Source organism: Natrix helvetica, assembly GCF_964273705.1.
Source record: "Natrix helvetica genome assembly, chromosome: 1".
Taxonomy (NCBI): Eukaryota; Metazoa; Chordata; class Lepidosauria; order Squamata; family Natricidae; genus Natrix; species Natrix helvetica.
In genome coordinates this window covers 312,985,436-313,007,642 of record NC_138548.1, presented here as the reverse complement: position 1 = coordinate 313,007,642, position 22,207 = coordinate 312,985,436, and the positions used below count along the sequence as shown (strand labels likewise).

The following is a 22,207-nucleotide window of genomic DNA, read 5'->3' as shown; positions in this document are numbered from 1 at the left end:
GATCTCTTGTCAAGAAAACTGCACTTTGCCAGAAGGCACAAATTGGAAGCAAGTCTGATTTTTTAAAAAGAAAATAACAGATGGCAAAAAAATGCATCTGAAAAAAAGATTATTTATAATTTTGGATAACGTATTATATTGTCAAACTCAAAAGGTTTTTGATACTTAATTGTCATCATCATCATCATCATCATCATCATCATCATCATCATCATCTCTCTCTGTCTCTCTCTCCCCCCCCCTCAGAGGGACTGTCCTCCCTTGTGGAAAACACAACAAGGAACTCCTTGGCTCCTTGCTCCCCTCCAAATCTCTTATTTTGTTGTTGTTGGCCACTGGTGGTCACCGCATATGGTCCTCGGCGATACTCTCTTGCCCGCCACACCTTCAAAATGCTCAAGGACGGGACAAAACAGCACGGATCCTTTTATTAAAATCCCCTGTATTACAAAGGCATTTTAATAAAATGATTGTGATGACCTCAGTGCCCCACCAGCCATAAACCTCACCACATGTCACTGCCTCCATTATACTCTTTTTATCCGTACATGTATACCTTTATATCTCTATCTCTATATCTATCCATCCATCCGTCCATCCATCTATCTATCTATCTATCTGTCTGTCTATCTATCTTTACACATTTTTCTCCTACGAGTATGGTCATTTATACTTATATTTCTTCTATACATATTACTCTTTCAATGTACTTATTTCTATACAATACACCTTATATCTATCTATGTACATATATTCCTCTTTTAACTATTATTCTGTACTATTTTATATACAACATATCTTACATTTCCCCCCTCTTATTAATTATGCAGTTTTATGATTGTTTTCTAATTTCATACATTTTAAAGTGTGTTCAATTCCTTCCCTCATTCATGGGACAGCCAGGTGATGTTGCTATTTTTATATCATTTGTCATCATGCTTTATTTCCCACCCCCACCCCCACCCCCCAGAGATAGTTCCACTTAAACAGAAAGATGCAATAGAGGAACGTAGTTCTTCAGAGGGCGGTGAGGGGACTTTCTATATTTCTTTATTCCTATAAAGTCCACAGGTGGAGCTGAATTGATCAGCAACCTTTGGTTTACTTCCCCAAACACAAATGCCCTTATGAGTATGTGTCTTGTAACAATATGTACAAAATATATTCATTTAACACTTGGATTGTGGAATAATATCTTCTCTGCTCTTCTGTCTTTTTTACCAGTTTCCCTGTCCTGAAAGCATGGGAACAGGGATAGGACTTTCTTATTTTAATGGATTTTATGCAAGATACCCATGTTGGTAGTTTCATAGGTATGCTGCATTCAACCCAAAAGCAGACAACCAAGAGATCAGGGGCTTCACATAGTTTTACTGACCTCTTTTGCCATTCCATCGTGCCACAAAGTACCTCCTGTCCAGGGGTGGGTTTCAAAATTTTTTACTATCTATTCTGTGGGTGTGGCCTATTTTGTGGGCATGGCTTGGTAGTCATGTGACTGGGTGGGCATGACCAACTTGATGTCACTCACCAGGAGATGTCATGGATTGGTAAAATGTGGCAAAGCTCATTAACAACACTCTTGCTTAGCAACCAAAATATTGGGCTCAACTGTAGTCATAAGTCAAGGACTATCTCTGCCTTCCTCTGCATGGCAGCCTTGTCCTAGTAAACTCCTTCTCCTTTCTGGCAATTTTCCTCTTTGTGAGAGGCACCAAAATAAGCCAGACAATGTAAGGTTTCCTGCTGCAGCAGGAGGTTGGACTAGATGACCTCTGAGTAGCCTTCTAGCCCTAAATTGCTGTGCTGGTTTTCTTTCCTTTCTTTCCTTTCCTATTTTCCTTTCTTTCTTCATTCCTTCCTTTTCTTTCTTTCTTTCTTTCTTTCTTTCTTTCTTTCTTTCTTTCTTTCTTTCTTTCTTTCTTTCTTTCTCCCTTCCCTCTGTGGGAAGTAACCAACCCCTCCCCCCAAATAAAATATTACTCCCAAAAAGGCTCATTCCACATTCCTGCCAGATAGAGATAATGAGCCTATAGAAAGTTTGGCTCCATTCACAAGCAGGGAATCATCCAAACCCTTTTAGAAACACAAAGCCCATATTGCACAAACTCCAAAACTTCAAAAACATAGAACTATATAAGAATGCTACCTTTTATCCAGTTTCAGCTGACCCAGAAACAAACTGCTGGATGTCACTTTGCAAACCTTCTTCTGAGCAGCTTTTCAATTTAAAGCAGGTTTCAATTTAAAGTTTGCAGCATTAAGACTTTTGGACTTCAATTCCCAAAATTCCACAGCCAGACATACTCAGTTCCGATTTAAAGCGACAGCATTTGTTTTTCTCCTTTGCTGAATCTCCCGGCTGAAAAGTGAGTTTCCTTCCTCCTTCCTTCCTTCCTTCCTTCCTTCTTTCCTTCCTTCCTTCCTTCCTTCCTTCCTTCCTTCCTTCCTTCCTCCCTCCCTCCCTCCCTCCCTCTCTCTCTCTCTCTCTCTCTCTCTCTTTCCTCTTTCTTTCTCACTTCCCTTCCTCCCTCCCTCCCTCCCTCCCTCTCTCTTTTATCTTTAAAGCTTTTTTTCCCTTGCCTGAACCGGCAGGGGAAAAACAACTTTAAAAAAAAAAAGCTTCTGACCAAGCTTTTGATTAAGCTTCTGATGGGAGAACAGGTTCGGGGGCGTGGCCAGACTACCATTACTACCGGTTCTATCCGGTACACCAGATTTTCACTATGTCTTCTGGCGTACCATGCCGGGAGGAACCCACCTCTGCTCCTGTCATATTAGGAAGCTTACACTGGTAGTCTTCAACTTATGACCACAATTATGCCCAACATTTCAGTTGCTAACTAAGATAGTTCTTAAGTGAGTTTTCCCCCCTTTTACAAGCTTTCTTGCTGTAGTCGTTAAATGAATCACTGCAGTTGTTAATGAATCTGGCCTCCCCATGATTGTCAGAAGGTTGCAAAAGGACACTACAACTATCATAAATACATCCTGGTGGCCAACAGTGGTGGGATTCAAAACATTTTACTACCAGTTCTGTGGGCATGGGTTGGTGAGTGTGGTGTGACATGGTGTGGCTTGGTGGGCGTGGCAGGGGAAGGTTACTGCAAAATCCCCATTTCCTCCCGATCAGCTGGGACTCGGGAGGCAGATAATAGATGGGGGCGGAGCCAGTCAGAGGTGGCATTTAGCAGTTCTCCAAGCTATTCAAAATTTCCGCTACCGGTTCTCCAGAACTGATCAGAACCTGCTGAATACCATCTCTGGTGATCAAGAATCCAAATTTTGATCATGTGACTGCAGAGATGTTACAACGGTTGTAAGTGTGAAAAATGGTCATAGACGCCTTTATTCAGTGCCGTTGTAGCTTTGAATGGTCACTAAATGAATGGTTGTAAATCAAGGACTTGCCGAGAACCATTTTTTAAAATTCCCTGGGTTGTTTCTTTCTTCGATGGTAAACCTAGGAAGCCAATAATCTTACTTATACTTATGAAGTACTAGCAAATTAAACCCTGAATTTCAGGCTGCTCTTTTACTCAGCACAAAGCATTGATGCTTGATGATGTGGAGAGCCAACTTTCAAAGGAGTTGTGGTGCTCACATAGCATTTCTAGACTCTAACTATAAATCTTACGGCATTCCTTCTGCAGATTTTAATCAACCTCTGCTGATTCTCTCTTCCCTCAGGCATTTGATAGATTCCTGGGTTGAGCTTTCCCCTGCCCTCAGCTAGTCCGGCTCCTGATATGACTCCAGTCTTAAGCCTCCTGACTTGATCCAACTGACAGGTGGTTCCTTCAGACAGACCTCCTTTTTGGCTCCACAACTGGGCTAGTATTTCCTTGGGAGTTTTGTTCTTTGCTCTCTTACTATTTCCTTGCTTGGGAGATACCCTTGCATCTGCCATCCTCTTAGAACGGGCTCTCTCCCCCCCTCACAGCTGTTAGCCGGAGGAACAAGCTTCCCTTTCTTTGATATCCATCTTCTTGCCCCCATTGGTGGAATTTTGATTTCCTCTCTATTCCCCAATTCTTATTTTGCAGAGGGAACTGACCTCGACTGCACCCACTTTCCCAGCTGAATTCTGTGAGCTGTTTCTACAATTGCTATAGCAGTAATAAAGTTTCCTTGTCAGAATCTTGCTATGACTTCTAAATAGATGAAAGGCAGTTAAGTCACATATGTATTCCTTTCCCATAGCATCCTTTGTGAGGAATTTGAGCTGTGTGGCTAAATTATTATTATCAGATTTCCCTGCTGGCGTACAAACCAAAGTTTTGGGATAGTCCAATTAGATACATGCATTTATATTTTGCTTTATTTACTCTTACCTGGCTCATGCATTTATATTTTGCTTTATTTAATCTTACCTGGCACATGCTCCAATTAAGACTCAACGATTTTTGCTTCTTACAAAAGCAAAGTTTTACAATTATACATATTTGTTTCTGATACCAACCTTCCCTATCTCTTGTAATACTTGGAGATAAATCTGTATTTGAATTAAACTCCAGATTGAAATCTGTACTGAATGTGTATACAGTCTTTCTGCAATTATTCCCTTTTGTATTTTCATTAGTGTAATTTTATCTTAGCAAGATACAGTAGTAGTCTGCTTGGTAAATAGGATCATGCATCTTAAGGAGTTTAAACTAGGTAGACAGTTCAGTATTAAATGAGGGTAAATAAACTGCTGAGACCTGATCTTCTGCACTAATGGGATTAGTTTTCCTGCAGGCCAAGTTCACCACAAGCGTCTGGGGTTTAATTCAACTTTAGACCTTTCCATAAGGCAGTCATGGAAAATAAAGAAGGAGTGACAAATAGATCTGAAGTGGTCCCTGGGGATCTGTTTAAATGTAAACAGACATTATTGAGGTCAAGTCTGCAATTTGTTCCTTCATGTAATCATGTTTCTAAAGTAGGTTTTGAGGTGCTAATGATTATAATATAATAATTAATAGAATAAAACCATACAAAACTTTTCTAAACTTACAGCCAGAAGATTCATAAGCCACTTGACCTAGAATTTAAATTCTCAATATGCTTGTCAAGAAGTCAACTTTATCAGACTCAACATAACTATGTTAGGAGTAAAATACATTCAGTGCTTCACTGGAAATAGAACTATATCTAATCTGATATAAATCAAATCTGATTAGAATAGAAAACAGAGAATCACTATTTTTCCTTCAGTTCAAGACAACTATTCATTCTGCTTCGTGCAGTAAAGGTACAGATTGTAAAAGTTGAATTCTGCTGCTAGCTTCTTAGGATCTTAGGTTGGAATTAATATTTAATTACTGGTTTATTACATTTACTGTATATTCCACCACAATAACTCTTGGTGGTTTGCATCTAAAATGGCAATACTTTAAAAAGAATGGAAACACTGATAATTCTTTTAGATTTACCATATAAATATATGCATCAAGGGTCTGAAATTTGTCTTAGGTCTGTTCCATGTTTGCACATGGCAACTTTTTTCTTATTGTGTATGAACAGTAATAGAATTTATTTTTTTGTGCTTTTGTTCTGCATAACAATGACTCATACTTGCATCTCATGAAACTATGCAATAGAACTGAGTAATAGTGAACCAGATGGCAGTTGTTGGAGGATGTAAAGCCAAGCAGGGTCATTCCTGGTTAGTATTTGCATAGGATACCCCCAGAGAACCCAGGGTGGTAGGCTGGATCTGGAAGTTAACCAAACATTTAGGAAGACGGCAGGGGTCGGTTGCTGCTGACATTATTGCCGGTTTTGCGCACTCACCAAACGGTTCCATGTGTGTGCGCATTCGCACCGAAAAAAGTCTGTGCATATGCAAAATGTTAAAAAAAGGAAAAAAATTCATTTCTGCAATGAAAATTGTTCTGCACATGCACAGAACCGAAAATCAAGATGGCAGCACCGTAGGAAAACCGATTCGGGGGCGTGGCAGGCCTGGGTCACTGCTGGTTCTAGTGACCCAGGCTGCCAAATTACTACTGGTTCAGCCGAACCAGTCCAAACTGGTAGGAACCCACTTCTGGAAGACAGTAACAGCCAGGTACTTTTGTACAACAGTCCAGAAAACTATGCAGATGTCTCTGTGGTGTCCGTAAGACCTGAGTTTTACTCATGTCTTCCAGACTAGATTAGATACTAGTATCAGTACTAGAATAATATAAACAAGTAGCTCTGGGGATTGTCCTTCCCATGGCTCAAGTCCAATTATATGGGCCTTGTGTAGCTACTTATGGCTGTTTGCATGCACTGCACTCCATTTGAAGGTCATTGGAAATGGTGACTAGTGTTACTGAATTTGAGAATCAAAGGATCCTAGCATCATAATAGTTTGCCCTTCCATTACTCAGGCAGATAGGATTAGTATCTTTGGTTATAGCCAGTATGCTTATGAGCTTGCTTGTGTGTTTATAATCCTAGCCCAATGTTTTTGTTCCTTGCTTCCAGGGTTTTGTGGATGCTGCTATACTGAGGTGCTAATAATAGCAGAGTGACAGCTGCTATGTGAGGATAAAAACAATCCTAGACACAGTTCTGCCACCCCCTTTTCTTTTTGTAGCTTCCTTGCAGACCAAGCAAGAGGTGTACTGAAGCAAAATATAATCTGACCTGCAAAGATGTGTTCTATAATCAAGTATATTTGGAAATGTTTTGATCTGAGTGCCTTACTGACTCAACCATGTGCAAATAATACCCGACGAAGTTTGCTATCCCCTAGGATGCCCGGAGATCTCTTGGTCGGTTGCTTTATTCTGCAGTGATTTTTCTTTCAGGGTTGCTTGCCTCTGTCATACTTCTGCTTTTGCAAGCCTTTGCTTTGTCTAAGCTATTCTCCTTCTGGCTAAATTTGTTTTATTGATCTAAGATGAGATACATGATTGGAGTGGGAGAAGAAGCAGCAGAACATGGAGCAATAAAGGTTTCCAAAAATAATACTGAGTCAGTTGTGGAAATTCTCTTCCAGATAAACATTAGATAAATGAACATCTTCTTACTATTTGGTTACTGGACACCTGATTCTTTTATTGATTCTTTTTCTGATTCCACACTGACTACATATACAGCTAAATCTAGATTGCTCTGGTTACCAATACCCCTGCTGGTTTAATTTTTTTAAAGGAGAATTTATTCAGCAAAACAAAATATAGGGGTTTAAGATATTGGATAACAATGCTGTGTCTAATGAGTCAGGCTGTAATTCCTAGTGTTGCATAGTATACACCATCCATTATCTATCTGACTCAGCCAGCGAAGGGAGTTATGTGCATTCTTTATCTATGGAAACTTGGCCTTTCAAGTCGAGGAAAATGCTTTCAAGGGTGGCTCTTTTACAGTGAATTACAGTCCTAAATTAATGAAAGGTCTGTCTGTAGAATATTTGGAAATAGTAATGAATGGGGGACTGTTAACTGACAGTGTAATAATTGAGGATGATCTTGGAAAGAAAAACTGGGTGTTAGAAGTTGCACTGATATAGTGACTAAACATACTGACTTTCCCACCAACATAAGAAAACTTTAGTCTCAGAAAAAAAGTATAGACCTACAAGAGACAATCTTTGAAATTAAGTCAGTAGTAATATGGTCCTTTTAAGGAACAATGTGACTATGACTTTGATACAGTTTAATTTTCCATGTTCGATGGGAATTAGAAAGATACAAATATTGTCATAAATACTTCTGAATATATGTGGTTACACCCATGCATATAGCCAGAATCTCATGCAACTAGGGGTAGCATTTTAATATTTCTTTGAAACCTCTTGAGGACAAATGGACATTTCCGTGTGCGCATACACAGGTTTGCCTGAGTTTGTGCATTGTTTAAAGCTCTTCAAATTGATTCCATGGTAGCAATATATATTTTTTTCTCAGCTGTAAATACAATACAATTTTTCCACTTGAGAATTGACTTTTTCCCAGATTGCATATCCATCATCATTATTGTGCATTTACCTTCGGAACATAGTAATATAAAAATAATTTTAAAAAAGTTTTCCACAGCCTGATATTTTATAGCGTCTACATATGAGGCTATGAAGGGCACATGGTGGCTCAGTGGCTAAGATGCTGAGCTTGTCGATCAGGAAGGTTGGCAGTTTGGCAGTTCGAATCCCTAGAGCCCCGTAAAGGAGTGAGCTCCCATTACTTGTCCCAGCTTCTCCCTACCTAGCAGTTCGAAAGCACGTAAAAAATGCAAGTAGAAAAACAGGGACCATCTTTGGTGGGAAGGTAACTGTTCCGTGTACCTTTGGCGTTTAGTCATGCTGGCTACATGACCAGGGAGACGTCTTCGGACAGCGCTGGCTCTTCGGCTTTGAAATGGAGATGAGCACTGCCCCCTAGAGTCGGGAACGATTAGTGCATATGTGCGAGGGGAACCTTTACCTTTACATATGAGGCTGTTTTTTAGGCCCTACAGTGCTTTTTGCTTTTTGCTTTCTAGGTTCACACAAGCTAAAACTGATGTGGTTCTTTTTTAACAGGTTGCCTGTGCATTTGCCTAGCTGTGACAGAAGATTCTGGTACTGAAGGTCTGAGCTCAACTTCTTTGGCAGACTTCATAAAATTGTCCCACTTTAAGTCTCTGGATTCCAGCGAACAGACCAACCTAGAATTATCGGAGTCTGATTTTGGTCCTGGTGCCCTGCAAGTCTCACCTGGTTCAGGCTTTTTCAGTGAGGAAAAGGAAGACTCCAAGGTCCTCCAATCTCAGTATTTATGGGAAGAAGGTGGAGACAGCAACGATTCCAGTGTGTATATGGGGCCAGCAGCAGGTAACCAATCTTTTCACTGTTTTCTTCTAAGTTTTGTTAGACTCTTTTGTTGTTAAAAAAAGTGGGGCTTGGGGTTTTTCAAACAGCTTTTCCAAATCATGTATTTTTAGAGGGAAATTAATTTAGAAGTTTCAGGTGGGAAGTTTTTAGACTTATCATCATGGTGCAAAAGATTACGGTAGTGACATAACGGTACAGTAATAATAATGGTATTGGAAGCTTCTGAGAAATAAGTAGTAGTAACCTGAGTTGCATTCCCCAACTTTATCTTAGAAAGGATCGTTCCTGGTAACCAAATCTGTTTCAGTGCTAAATTCTGATGGAAATGAATCTAAACCTCCATTTCATTTAAGAATTCTTGGGGTTGATCAGTTTTCAAGTGGGACACTGTCTAGAAAAGTTACTTTAGGTACAGTTTTGCAGTTATTATGAAAATCATCTGAGTATAATTATGGTTTTCTCAGGAGTGGTCTCATTATGAATTATTTTACTGGGTTTGATCCTTCTTGTAAAGAGGAATTTATAATTAAATCCAGCTGATCTTCTTACTTGTTGTAATAAACCCTTAGGAGCAAGCTTTGAACAGATGCCTATGCATATCATGAAACCTTATAGAACAAAATTCATTCAAAAGAATCCAATGAAAGTGTTCTCTGCACAGAACAACTGGCCCGATAAAACTACAGAATCTAAATAATTATAAATGCTTAGAATTTTTTCCCTTCCAAATTTTGTGCAAACACAGCATAGTGATCTACTGAGGATTCTGCTAAATTTTGCCAGACTAATCTTATTCCATTCTTTGACAAAGTGACAAAATTAGTGGACCAGAGGAATGCCATCGATATAGTTTACCTGGACTTCAGTAAGGCAATTGATAAGGTAGACCATAACCTACTACTAGATAAGGTAGAAGAATGTGGGTTAGACAGTATCACCACCAGATGGATTCGTAACTGGCTGACCAACCGCACTCAACGTGTAATCCTCAATGGAACTGCATCTACATGGAGGGAGGTATGCAGTGGAGTACCCCAAGGCTCTGTTTTAGGCCCAGTACTCTTCAACATCTTCATCAATGATTTGGATCAGGGAATAAATTGGGAACTCATCAAATTTGCAGATGACACCAAACTGCAGGAATAGCCAACACTCCAGAAGACAGGCTTAAGATACAGAAGGATCTTGACAAACTTGAACATTGGGCACTATCTAATAAAATGAAATTCAATGGTGAAAAGAGTAAAGTTCTACATTTAGGCAAGAAAAATGAAATGCACAGGTACAGTATAGGTGGTACCTTGCTCAATAGTAGTAACTGTGAGAGGGATCTTGGAGTCCTTGTGGACAACCATTTAAATATGAGCCAGCAGTGTGCAGCAGCTGCCAAAAAAGCCAACACAATTCTAGGCTACTTAAACAGAGGGATAGAATCAAGATCACGTGAAGTGTTAACACCACTTTATAATGCCTTGGTAAGGCCACACTTGGAATACTGCATTCAGTTTTGGTCGCCACAATGTAGAAAAGATGTGGAGACTCTAGAAAGAGTGCAGAGAAGAGCAACAAAGATGATTAGGGGACTGGAGACTAAAACATATGAAGAACGGTACAGGGACTGGACATGTTTAGTTTAATGAAAAGAAGGACTAGGAGAGACATGATAGCAGTGTTCCAATATCTCAGGGGTTGCCACAAAGAAGAGGGAGTCAAACTATTCTCCAAGGCACCTGAGGGAAGAACAAGAAGCAACGGGTGGAAACTAATCAAGGAAAGAAGCAACTTAGAACTGAGGAGAAATTTCCTGACAGAACAATTAATCAGTGGGACAGCTTGCCTCCAGAAGTTGTAAAGGCCCCAACACTGGAAGTCTTTAAGAAGATGTTAGGTAGCCATTTGTCTGGAATGGTATAGGGTTTCTGTTAAGTCTTGGAACTGAGGAGACGGAGTCGGTTGTTACTTTAACGCGTTTATTAAGTTCAACAGAACTGACAGGAACCAGAGAACGAAAGCCGTCTGACAGCTATTTATACAGGCAGCTGTCAGACGGCGAACCAATAGGAATAGGGTATTATTCCCGCCAGCCGGCAGGCGCACCTGGACCAATCAGAGGGCTTCTCCGAACGAACGCCCTCTGCTGGCCAGGCTCGCCAGTACACAACAGTTTCTTGCCTCGGCAGGGGGTTGGACTAGAAGACCTCCAAGGTGCCTTCCAACTCTGCTTTGTATTGTATAAATCACCTTTTTGACTAAACCCCAAGAAATCTAAATCTCTTGGAAAAACTATGCTAATTTAGAATGACAAATGAGAAAGATGAACTCTGGGATTTTTCCCCTCCTCTGTCAACCTTGAATTGGCTTGATAATGAACTTTTGCTAGGATTAAATTACCTCCACCTGTGTTTCAATCAGCACCCATCTTTCTTCATTGGTCGCAAAGTTGCATGTTCTCTGCAAAGTGGGCACAGGGGCCATCCTGTTGGCCCTTTCTGCATTTAAAATGATCTGTATTTCTACTGGACTGTCCTCCCTAAGCCTATTTGATAGACCCTGTCAATAGTTCTGTTTTAGTCTATAGAGAAACATCACTTATGTAAGTTTAAATCAAAACTAAAGTGCAAAAACTAAAAAGTCTAGCAGCTATTCATGTCACACTGGTAAGTAGTTGGGAAAAATCTGTTTTTGTCCGGTGAAATCCTAAACTATTTTAACCAGGTCAGTTTTGGCCTGTATGTTGAAGTCTCCCAGAACCAGCATTTAGGGATCTTCAGCTGTAGAGTATTGCTATCAGTTCAGGTAGGAAGACTCATGAATAACAAATTGAGCAAGACACTTTTAGAATCCCAAGCAAGTTGTCCTGAATATTTATTATGGGCTACAAGTGGAGAAAAAAATGAATTCCTGTAGACTTCAACAACCTCTAGATGTGTCTCAATGGCAAATCGAGTGTATCTCATTTTCAGTCCATACTAATAGATATAATAAAGTCATTTGCATGGGGAAAGTAAATCAACTTATAGTATGCAGCCCATTCTTTGGAATAAAGAATGCTTTGGAAAAAAAATTGCAACCAGGAAACAAATTTTAAAAACCTTTGATGAAAAGAAGACAATAGTGATATAACCAAAAATGTCATGATGATGCTTTGTAGGAAATGAATGCATCAATGAAACATAGCAGTTGTATATCAAGTGCCAAGCAATATAAATAATGGAAAGAATTTGGTGCTAGTGCTCGGGGTTTTGAAAGAGCATGGGATAATTTTATTGCATCAGTCCAAGGACCATCTACTCCAGCATTTGTTATTTACAATGTCCAACTAGATGATTCTGTTCATAAGCAGGAGATGGAGATGTAATTCTTTTCCATCACTGTGGCCCTGGATGATACTCCCAGCTCAGAGGTAACAATGCATTTTCAGAATTAATGGCCCTTGACGGACCTCTCCTTTGTCAATTCATTTAATCCTCTTTGAAAACCATCATCATATTTTAGACAATAAATTGCACACGTTAATGATGAAAGCTCTCACTGAGGACAAAAAAGTTACTTAAAGAAAGTAAAGCTGTGAAAGCCACTTCATTATCACTGACATTCGAAGGAAGGGGCATTGTTGCCTGTATATTAATTAAATTGAGTGGGCATTTATAATTTTTCTAAACATTCTGATGATTAATCAAGGGACTGAGCAAATTGACTCTAGGTTCACTTACCTTGAGTTGAGCCTAGTCCTGAGTGAAATTACTTGGACAAAATTTATCTTCTTCAATGAAGTTAACTCTTGAATGAGTGAGCAGCCTTCAAGCCCCTTTAAAGTGTTCTTTTGCAAAAAAAATTAAATAATATATTCAAATTTTGCCCAGCAATATTTACATGCCATACTTTAGAAGACAAATTCTTATGCAGCCAATGAATCCTTAAATGCTTCGTTAAGGACTACAAGATTACATCTTCAATTAATTTAATCTAGTAATCTCATTTAATCTATTGAGTAAACAAAATAAAATAACCAGGATAAATTAATTGATATTAAGTAGAATACAATTTATTTATTTATTTATAATGATGATCTTGAAAAGTAACCTTTTTTTTCATTCACAGAAAGAATCATTTGTATCAACTAATATTCTCCTGACTATATTATTAAATACATATTACCTTATAATCAGACTCCAAGGTAACTGGAGTCCAGTTATATTTCTTTATGTATAGCATTATGCTCCAAAGATACCTGCAGTTTGAAGAAGATATTTGCTTTGTTTTTGCCTGAGTTTTCTCTTTTAGTTTTAATGTTTTTATATAAAAATAATCAGTAGCACGGGATACTATTCTTGGGCTTGTAAGAGTAGGATATTCTTCTTTCAAAAAGATTCTTGACTGAAATCTCCAGCCAATCTTGCATCTTGGAAGGCTGGTAAGTAACACAGGATACCACTGACATAGCAGTCAATGTTCCTACTGATGGACCCGACCAAAGCAAGCATGCTTGAGACCTTCCAATCTCTGAATGCAAAACTTTATTGAGTAGATCATTTTGGCACTGCTGAAGGCAAAACCAGCTCTACCTAATTCCTGTGCAAACTCTCATAATGACAGTATTTCTCCCTCCCCCCTAGTAGTGCAGATCACATTGTCCAATGGAGCGTTATGAGAAAAAGTCTCTGGTCTTGGCAAACACCTGTCAGAGTGTCCTTGGCTCTCATAGCTCTTCTTGAAGTCTGGATTCCATTTCACCCTTCCCTTCCCCCTTGGTTCTTTGGCCATATGAGAAATGATAATGGTGGCAACAGCATAAGCATGCTTCGAATTTGACAGTAGCTTTTCAATTTCAGTCTTTCTAATATAATGTACTATTTTTATTAAACTGCCATACGTCGTTTTTCCTTGGAATGAATTGCTGCTTCAGAAGCATTTAGTAGAAACTTTTTTTTTAAAAAAACCCAGCTTTTCCAATGTTCCTTTTATTCACAGAAACCACTTCTCTCTTCTTCTGGTTCTCCAGGGATGGCCACATGATTGACCCCTCCCTCCCTTTTTACATGGAACACACATAAAAAAGACACACAGTTTCTGTCCTATAATTCAACCACCATTATAACTTTTCTGCTCCTCCCCCAGACACCTCTGCTATTGCTCCATATAATTTGTAATCTCTTTTGCAAGAACAGAGAAACAATAAGCTATGAATTTTAGCTTAATAAAGGAAATTGTGAACAATATTGTGCAGGTGAACTTTCCCCATTTCTTCCCACTTATCCTTCCCTGTACCTAAGCAGAAAAAAAGAGGCTTGGAGGAAGAGTTTAGACTGATGTTCAAATATGAGATGATTATGGGCTGTAGAAATTGAATGAATGAATAAAATAAATGAATATATATATAAACATACATACATACCATGTTTCCCTGAAAATATGACTTACTCAGAAAATAAGTCCTCGTTTGATTTTTACATGTGCACCCAATATAAACCCTACCCCCAAAATAAGCCCTAATTAAGACCCCGCCCACTCCAGGGTGCATGGGTAAAAATTAAGCTAGGGTGGAGATGGGAAGGTGGAGCTTCCCTACTACTTACCTTTGGATAGTTGCAGCCAGGCCTTGCACACCTTGGCCCATTTCTTCTGCAGCCAGCAAGGCTTTCCTGAAGGCGTCTCTAGCCGAGAAAGTTCCTGACTCTGTTATCGGCTACAGAGGCCTTCAGGAAAGCATTGCTGGCTGCAAGAAATAGGCTGAGGTGCAAGAAATGGCCTGAGGTGTGCGAGGCCTGGCTACAACTATCCGAAGCCAAAGACGTTTCTGAAGGCCTCTGACAGCAAAACGGAGGCCGGGGGCAACACACACAAGTGAGGTGTCAGTGGATGTCATCTGCCCCCCTCCCAAAATAAGACTTGGTACCTTTTTTGGTGGCAAAAAAATTAAAATAAGACAGGGTCTTATTTTCTGGGAAACATGGTACATACATACATACATACATACATAAATGTTTCCCACCATTAAGCATTAGCTGCCAGGCTTCCCACTGAGCTGTGCAATAAATTACAAATCTCTGGATAAATATTAATTCAGGTTTGGTTATACTTGGCAGAGAATTTCCGAATATGACTTGGCAAGTTTAGGATTTTTATTGCAAGAAGAATGAAGCTCTGAAAAGTGTTGACTGCCTGCTGCAGTGCAAAGCAGTCAGTCTTTATATATCTATGCTCCTATGTTTAAACTCTTAAATTTCTTTCTCCTACTTTTCCATGTTAAACGATACTTGGCCGTAGTAGTACTGTATTTGTCCTTCAAAGACTAGACGTCATTGATTCTTATTTTACCAGCTTTGGCCATTAAACAAGAGCTGAAGCAGCAATATGATCCTAATCTGTTTTTATGTCTCAATCTTGTGCTTTCTGGCTACTTTACGTTTGATTATTTTACCAGTTTGCACAAAGGGAAGAGCAAAATGCTAATAAAAAGGCTGCCTTTATATACATAAAAATCATTCATATTGTTGTTCAAAAGTTGGGATGTTAGTGTAATGTTATGATGCAATTGTGACCTATGATGTTAAGAAGGCACATTTGAGATGCCCATTGAGTGCATTGGACAGGGCTGAGCATATTCAAGGTTTCCTTAGAGCTTATCAGATTATCCTGCGCAATCTTGACCTGATTTTTCAGGCCAGGCAACATGAGAAGGTGACCTTCTGTCTTTCTGTCCTCCCTGCTACCTTCTTTGCTTTCATTTCATTTTAGTTGGTACCTGTCCAGCCTGATTCTAGTCTGGCACTAGAAAGTGATACACGTTCAAATGAAAGCAATACATCTATGAAGATTTCACTCTGGGAGAATTCAATCCCTGAGGTTATTCAGGTAGTCATTGACCTATGACCACAATTGAACCCAAAATGTATGTTGCTGAATGAGACAGCTGTTAGGTGAAACCCCCCCCCCCCGTTTTATGACCTTCCTTGCCACAGTTAAGTGAATTGCTACTATTGTTAAGCTAGTAACACAGTTGTTAAGTGAATCAGGCTTCCCCATTGCCTTTGCTTGTCAGAAGGCCTCAAATGGTGGGACCTTGAGTCATAGCAATGGTCATAAATATGAACCGGTTGTCAAGCATCTGAATTTTGATCATATGACTTATGAGGATGCTACAATGGCTTAAGTGTGAAAAACAATCATAAGTCACTTTTTTCAGTGTCATGTATGTATGTATGTATGTATGTATGTTATGTTATGTTATGTATGTATGTTAAGAATGAATGTGCAGGTTGTACAACCATCATCTTCCCTAAAAAAGCTTTTAAAGTATTGCAATCATGCATGTTTGAACCTCTAAAATTTCTGTGCCTGTTTTTCCTTTGATAAACTCAGCTGTCTGCTTCCTATTAGAAATATAAGCTGCTGCATATACTACACACCTCTGTTGGCTTTAGAAATAGTTAATACAAAAATTATAGCACTGTAGCAAATCTATAGGGTTAGTAGTTGCATCACATCCTCCTCACTCTAGATTTACACATCCCATTAAAGTATTGGCAAGCAACCTGTGGCCTCCAATTGTTTAGACTAACATTCTTGCAGTCTTTTTCCATGGACCACTCTACGGAGACAAGGGAAGTTGAAGTCCAACATAAACGACTAGATGCATAAAGTGAGCAAAATAAAACGATTTGTTTGGGCTGATGCCTTTAAGAACCTAAACACTGTTTAAAACCAGGACACTAGAGTAAACTGAACATACCATAATTAAAGCGTTGAATGAACCTAACTGTCTCCATTGAAAATACCTTGGGAAAAAACAGCTTGAAAGTCGATAGATACAGAAATAAACATTAAACAACCAACTTGATTAGACACTTTTTAATGGAAGAAAACGAGTGTTCTTCAGTCTCAGATAGCCAAGGGAGCCATCATTAAACTGGAGCAAATATTATCTTAATAGTTTTCATTTAGAAATTCATGGAGAGGAGAAAGGATACATATTGATGTTTTGAGAAACCAACAATCTGCAATTTGTTCAACTTTGACAGCATAAATTAAACAGGAAATTATACACGAAACTGATCAGATGAGGGGGGGGGGGGAAAGGAAATATGTTCCTTTTTAGATTTATTCATAAATTTTCAAACTATGATTTGGAATAGGAGAAACGCTTTATCTGAGTTAACTCTATTTCTCAGTGACATTTCACTTTCTTAATTAATGCAACTTATTGAATTATTCAATAGATTTCTTTTTAAAAATTTATTAGAAACCTGCTGCTTATCATCTTACAGTGAATGAAAAGTGATTCTAAATGAGAAACTTCAACTGGGCATTTGTAAGCACATAACTTATGTGCTATTATTACAGTAATCAATTCAAGACTTCCAGCACACCAGACATATGAGTAGCTTTTCATTGTTCTGAAAGGGGGGGGGGGGTTGAATGAAAAATAATTAGATTATTTAACCTAAATGTTTGTGTGTGTGTTAACTTTAGACTGAAACTAATATTCTATCTAGATCCATAAAGTTTGAGAGGTGGTTTTCAGTAACCCAGAACTGGGGCTAAAGGGGTTATCCAAATTCAAAATAAGAGAATACTGTCAAAAAAAAATACAAATTGAAAACATGGAAAGGTTCTTTATAAAAATGCATATAGTAATCAAATGTGCCTGTTTTTGCAATGCTTTTGGTTAATGGGGAATAATGGTGGCTTCAAGTGAGGTCCTGGAAGTAAAGTCTTAGATGTACTATTAAGCAAGGAGTGGCTGGCCCCACCTCCCCCACCTCACCCCTCCCAGGAGTCTCTATGCGGCGCATTCATTATGACAGGTAAGGGCAGGGCCTGTGAGGAGGCTCTAGGAGGGTGAAAAACAGGCCTTTCAGAAGTCTGGAAACGGGCCCATTTCCAACTTTCGGAGGCCCTCTGGAGCCCAGGGGGAGGCTGTTTTCGCCCTCCTGGAGGTTCAGGGAAAACCTCCTGGTGCAGGAGGCTGAGTAGGCCACGCCCACCATGGCCACGCCCACCCAGCAAATGGGCAGAGACCATTTTTCAATCCCACCCCTGCTATTAGGCAATGATGAAAAAGACTAAGCTTCACCTCCCTGGTATATATCCAAGTGAAAATCTCATGCAAAATAAAAACGGGACATTGAGGAAGAGATGAACGAGGTTTTCTGGCTTGTGCACTGGGATAGATTGTTATATACAAATCGGATGCAGGAAAGCATATCTTTGCTTTGTCTGGCAAAACCCTGCACCTTTCCCATATTCCCAGGCTCAAGGTCTTCTCATCTGTCAGGTATAAGCTTTTGCAACCAACTGGGTTATTTTGCCTTTTGCTGAGTCACCCATTGAAAGGAGAGCCTTGAATTTCAGAAACCACATGTGAAAGCAGGCTGTCTTGTGTAACTGAGGTGTGTATTGAATTCACTGACAGGAAAATTTAAATGTTTCCATGGGGGTTGTAGAATTCTTCCAAATACTGGATACTTCTGCTGCAATATTTCCATTGTGTTAGACCTAAGTGTTGCAGGTATATATGAAAACGGGACAGTTAGTCCTTCGTAGGAGCATTATCTTGCTTTCTGCAATGAATCAAGGCTGTGCTGGACTAAAGATAAGAAAACCAAGAGAAGCAGAGGCTGCATGTAAAAATGCATTTGTCTGGAACATTACAATAATTCCACTATGATGGTGGCACTAATACTGATCTAAACCATAGGATTAGTAATTCTGTAAGTAAAATGGCAATCTTAATGAGGCAGGCTCTTTACTTTCCTAGTGGCAAGGCTAGATGATTCCTGGGCTAGCCCAGAGGCGGTATTCTACCGGTTCAGACCAGTTTGCCTGAACCCGTAGTGGAAATTGCGGATGGCCCCGCCTACCCGCCCCAGCTCTATGGCATCCCACTTAGGCCCTTTTTTCGCGAAAAGTGCGTGCATGGAAGGCTCACATTTACGAACTGGTAGGGAAGGTAAGTGGATACCATTCCTGGCCTAGCCCCAACTTATCATGGGATATTGAAACTGAGTACAGGTAGTCCTCAAATTATAGCCACAGTTATGCCCCAAATTTCCATTACTAAGCAAGACCGCTGTTAAATGAATTTTGCCCCATTTTGCAATCTTTCTTGCCGCTTTTGTTAAGTGAAACACTGCAGTCACATGGTTGTTAAGTGAATTGGCTTCCCCATCGACTTTGCTTGTCAGAAGGTCACAAAAGGTGTGAGCCCAGGAGACTGCAACCCCGTCATAAATACAAGTCAGTTGCCAAGTTTCAGAATTCTGATGCTGTAACTATGTTGTAAATGCAAAAAAATCATGTCACTTTTTTCAATGCCATTCTAATTTCCAATGGTCACTATAACGGTTGTAAGTTGAGGACTTTCAATAGTTGCAAGTCAAAGACTACCTCTGTTAAATTCAGTATTTAATTTAAATTAAAATTGAATATGAAATTAAATTAAGCACTTTCTGGTTTAATTAATTTCACTTCAAAGGAAGCATTAAATTGTACAGGTAGTCCTTGATTCATCACCACAATTTCCATTGCTAAGCAAAGCAGTTGTTAAGTGAGTCATGCCTGATTTTATGACCTTTTGCCACAGTTGTTTAAGTGAATCACTGTAGTCATTAAATAAATCAGTTTGCTTGTCAGAAGCTGGCTAAAATGATGATTACATGATTCCTGGATGTTGCAACCATTGTAAATACATGCTAGTTGCAAGTACCCAAAATTTGATCATATGACTTATCATATTACCTCTAATTTTGCAGCTAAGTTTTAAGCACAGATTGACATTAAGTACACATCTTTTAATCTCATCTTCAGCTACAGCTCAATGAAATTAAGCACCATGGAAAGACAACACCTAAGAAGCTTAATATCAAGGGGTCCACTGCCCAGCTGCTCCTGGTGTGCTCAGGATTTGTTTGTTTACCTAGACTTAAACACACAGTAACTTTTAAAAGAACACTCTTTTTTTCATACAATCATGAGCCAAGTGCTATACCTAGGTAAAAGAATTAAGTAAATGTTACCATTCCTAAGAAGATACTTACTGTATTTCATTACACGGTTCATGTAGCAAAACCTGTACCAGGACCTGCTAATTACTCGTTGCTATAAGAGATATTGTCACTTAAAACTAGAACATGAGCACTAACATCCTGGCTGGATTCCACATCTAATACTTGCATTCTCTTTCCTTAATTCCGTTCTCTCATCTCCTTTCAAGGCCGTGTTATATGAGAATTCTCTACAGGAGAATGAAATACCTATTTCATGCATTGCCACATCATAAAATACAGTGCAATTATTTTTTTTCTATCAGAATATTGATCATGGGACAGTTTCACACATTATCCCTAAAAAGGCTGTGCAACAAACTTAGGTGAAGCCTGAATTCTGAGGGTAATTTAGCACACAATAATATTTGCATAAGACAGAACAAAGGGCAATGTATTGTACATACAAGAGGGAAACAAGATGATTTACAAGCAGAGGTGATATTCAGCGGGTTCGGACCTGTTCCCCCAAACCAGTAGTGGAAATTACGGGTGCCCCCCCCCCCATCCGCCCCGGGTGGGCCCCCTCCATCCGCCCCAGCTCTATGTTTCATATTATTTAAAGGCTGGATTTGTTTTCAAGCCACGCACATGCATGCAAGCCACACGCACGGGCAAAGAGCATGCACTTACATTTGCGACCCAGTAGGGAAAGTAAGCGAATACTACCCCTGTTTACAAGGATAGAAAAATATAAATAACTATAATGAATGGTGCTAGTATAAACTAGTTGTATTTCTCTTTATATTCTGTGGCTTACTATTTCTCATTTTTGTGCGCTGCATACTATTGCTTATCCCAAAATAGAATATTTTATAGATCCTGTCGAGCTTCCAAAAACATCTTGCTGTTGCCACTACTATCGCATCTCAGCTTGCCAACAAACTATGGGGAGGCGGGGAGGACCGGGAGATAGAACATGGGCCAGATATCGAGATGTTGGTGTGAGAACCAAGGACATTTCCCCAGGTGTTTACAAAACCCAGAAAGACTTTCCCACAACAATATCTGGAGATGGTATTAGACAATGTGACCTGAGCTAACTGGTGTGTGTGTGTGTGTGTGTAAGAATCTGAACTTGACCTATGGAGTTTAGCATGGGAAAGATATAGATCTGGTTTTGCCTTCAAACATGCTGAAGTGATGTACTCAATAAGGTTTTGCATGGACCGTCTTAGTTGGTGCTTCTTTTGGTTGGGTTTTGTCAGTCGGAATCTTGGCAGATACTGTATTATCCTTGATATAGGTATATATGTATGCAAAGAAGCTAGCTCTAAATTACATAGAGGTTATGCTGACACGTTGCTTGTTGCAACATAAATATGCTTTATTAACTATTTTTGAGAGAAATATCCTCATGATATTAGTAGCATCTTATCCCTAATCTAGAGTTGTCCTTAATGGTTTTGGTTTGGGGGGGGGGGTCAATTTTCCTTCTTCTCTAAAAATAACTCTTGCCTTCCAGACAATGTAGAAATGAGTCTGAGGATGAAGGATCTGGGCATAGTAACTTGGCATGGCAACTCTGGTGAGGAAATGTTCTTCCTATCTAGTTGCTGGGCACTGTGCCTCCATAGTCATTTGGACTTTGGCTGTAAGAAAGATTGGGCACTGATTTTTCTTTCTTTGAACTAGAATAGCAACTCTGCATCCTCTTTATAAGATTTCCACTTTTCACTGGGCATAAAAATGTTGCTTTTTGTCTTTTCAAAAGTTAGTTACTAGTCTCCCTGATTAATGTGCTTGTACGGCCTTCTGTGCGGTGCCGTCAGGAATCATTGCTTGAGATGGGCTGCCATACACCAAATAACATTTGATATAACGTATAATACATCCCCCCTTATGTTCAGTAAAGTTGCATAACAATGACCTGGAATTATTGGCTTTGATTTCCAAGATGTGACTTCAACATTGTGGCATCTAATTGTTGCAGGAAATGACAGACTTAGACTTCTCAGGATACAGGAAGAGTTTATTTGGCAGCCAGGTTCAGAAAGCTAGCCCATGGCTAGCATTGCAAGTTCTGAACAACCTTCATTATCGAAGCACGCATTCTTATACATTCTCAAAGGCAGCGCAACACGGAAACACTTAACTCATTTCTTATTGGTTACCTTGAGGAAAAAGCCTTATAAGGAGATGGGGTCTTACTTCTCCTTTTGTCTTGGGCCATAGGTACTGACTATGTGTCTTTATGCGAACTTTAATTGAACCTTGTGGTTTTGGACTTTTGATATAGGGACGTTTGCTGGAACACGTTGTGATCGAAGGCTGATGACATTTCCCTGTCCCTTTAAGCAAGCTTCTAACTGTCCCTTTTATGCCACCTCTTCATTCTTATACTTTAATCCACATTTTATTCTACTTTAAATTC

General features: G+C 39.4%; 1 protein-coding gene across 2 annotated transcripts in view; it reads left to right on the top strand.

The window, feature by feature from the left end:
- The window catches only part of PODXL2 (podocalyxin like 2), a 66,213-nt gene that overhangs the window by 17,142 nt on the left and 26,864 nt on the right, over positions 1-22,207 (top strand). For both annotated transcript variants that reach the window (XM_081957671.1, XM_081957672.1), the window contains exon 2: positions 8,498-8,788. In XM_081957671.1, the coding sequence (XP_081813797.1) occupies positions 8,498-8,788 (291 nt within the window). The remainder of the gene's footprint in view (positions 1-8,497; positions 8,789-22,207) is intronic.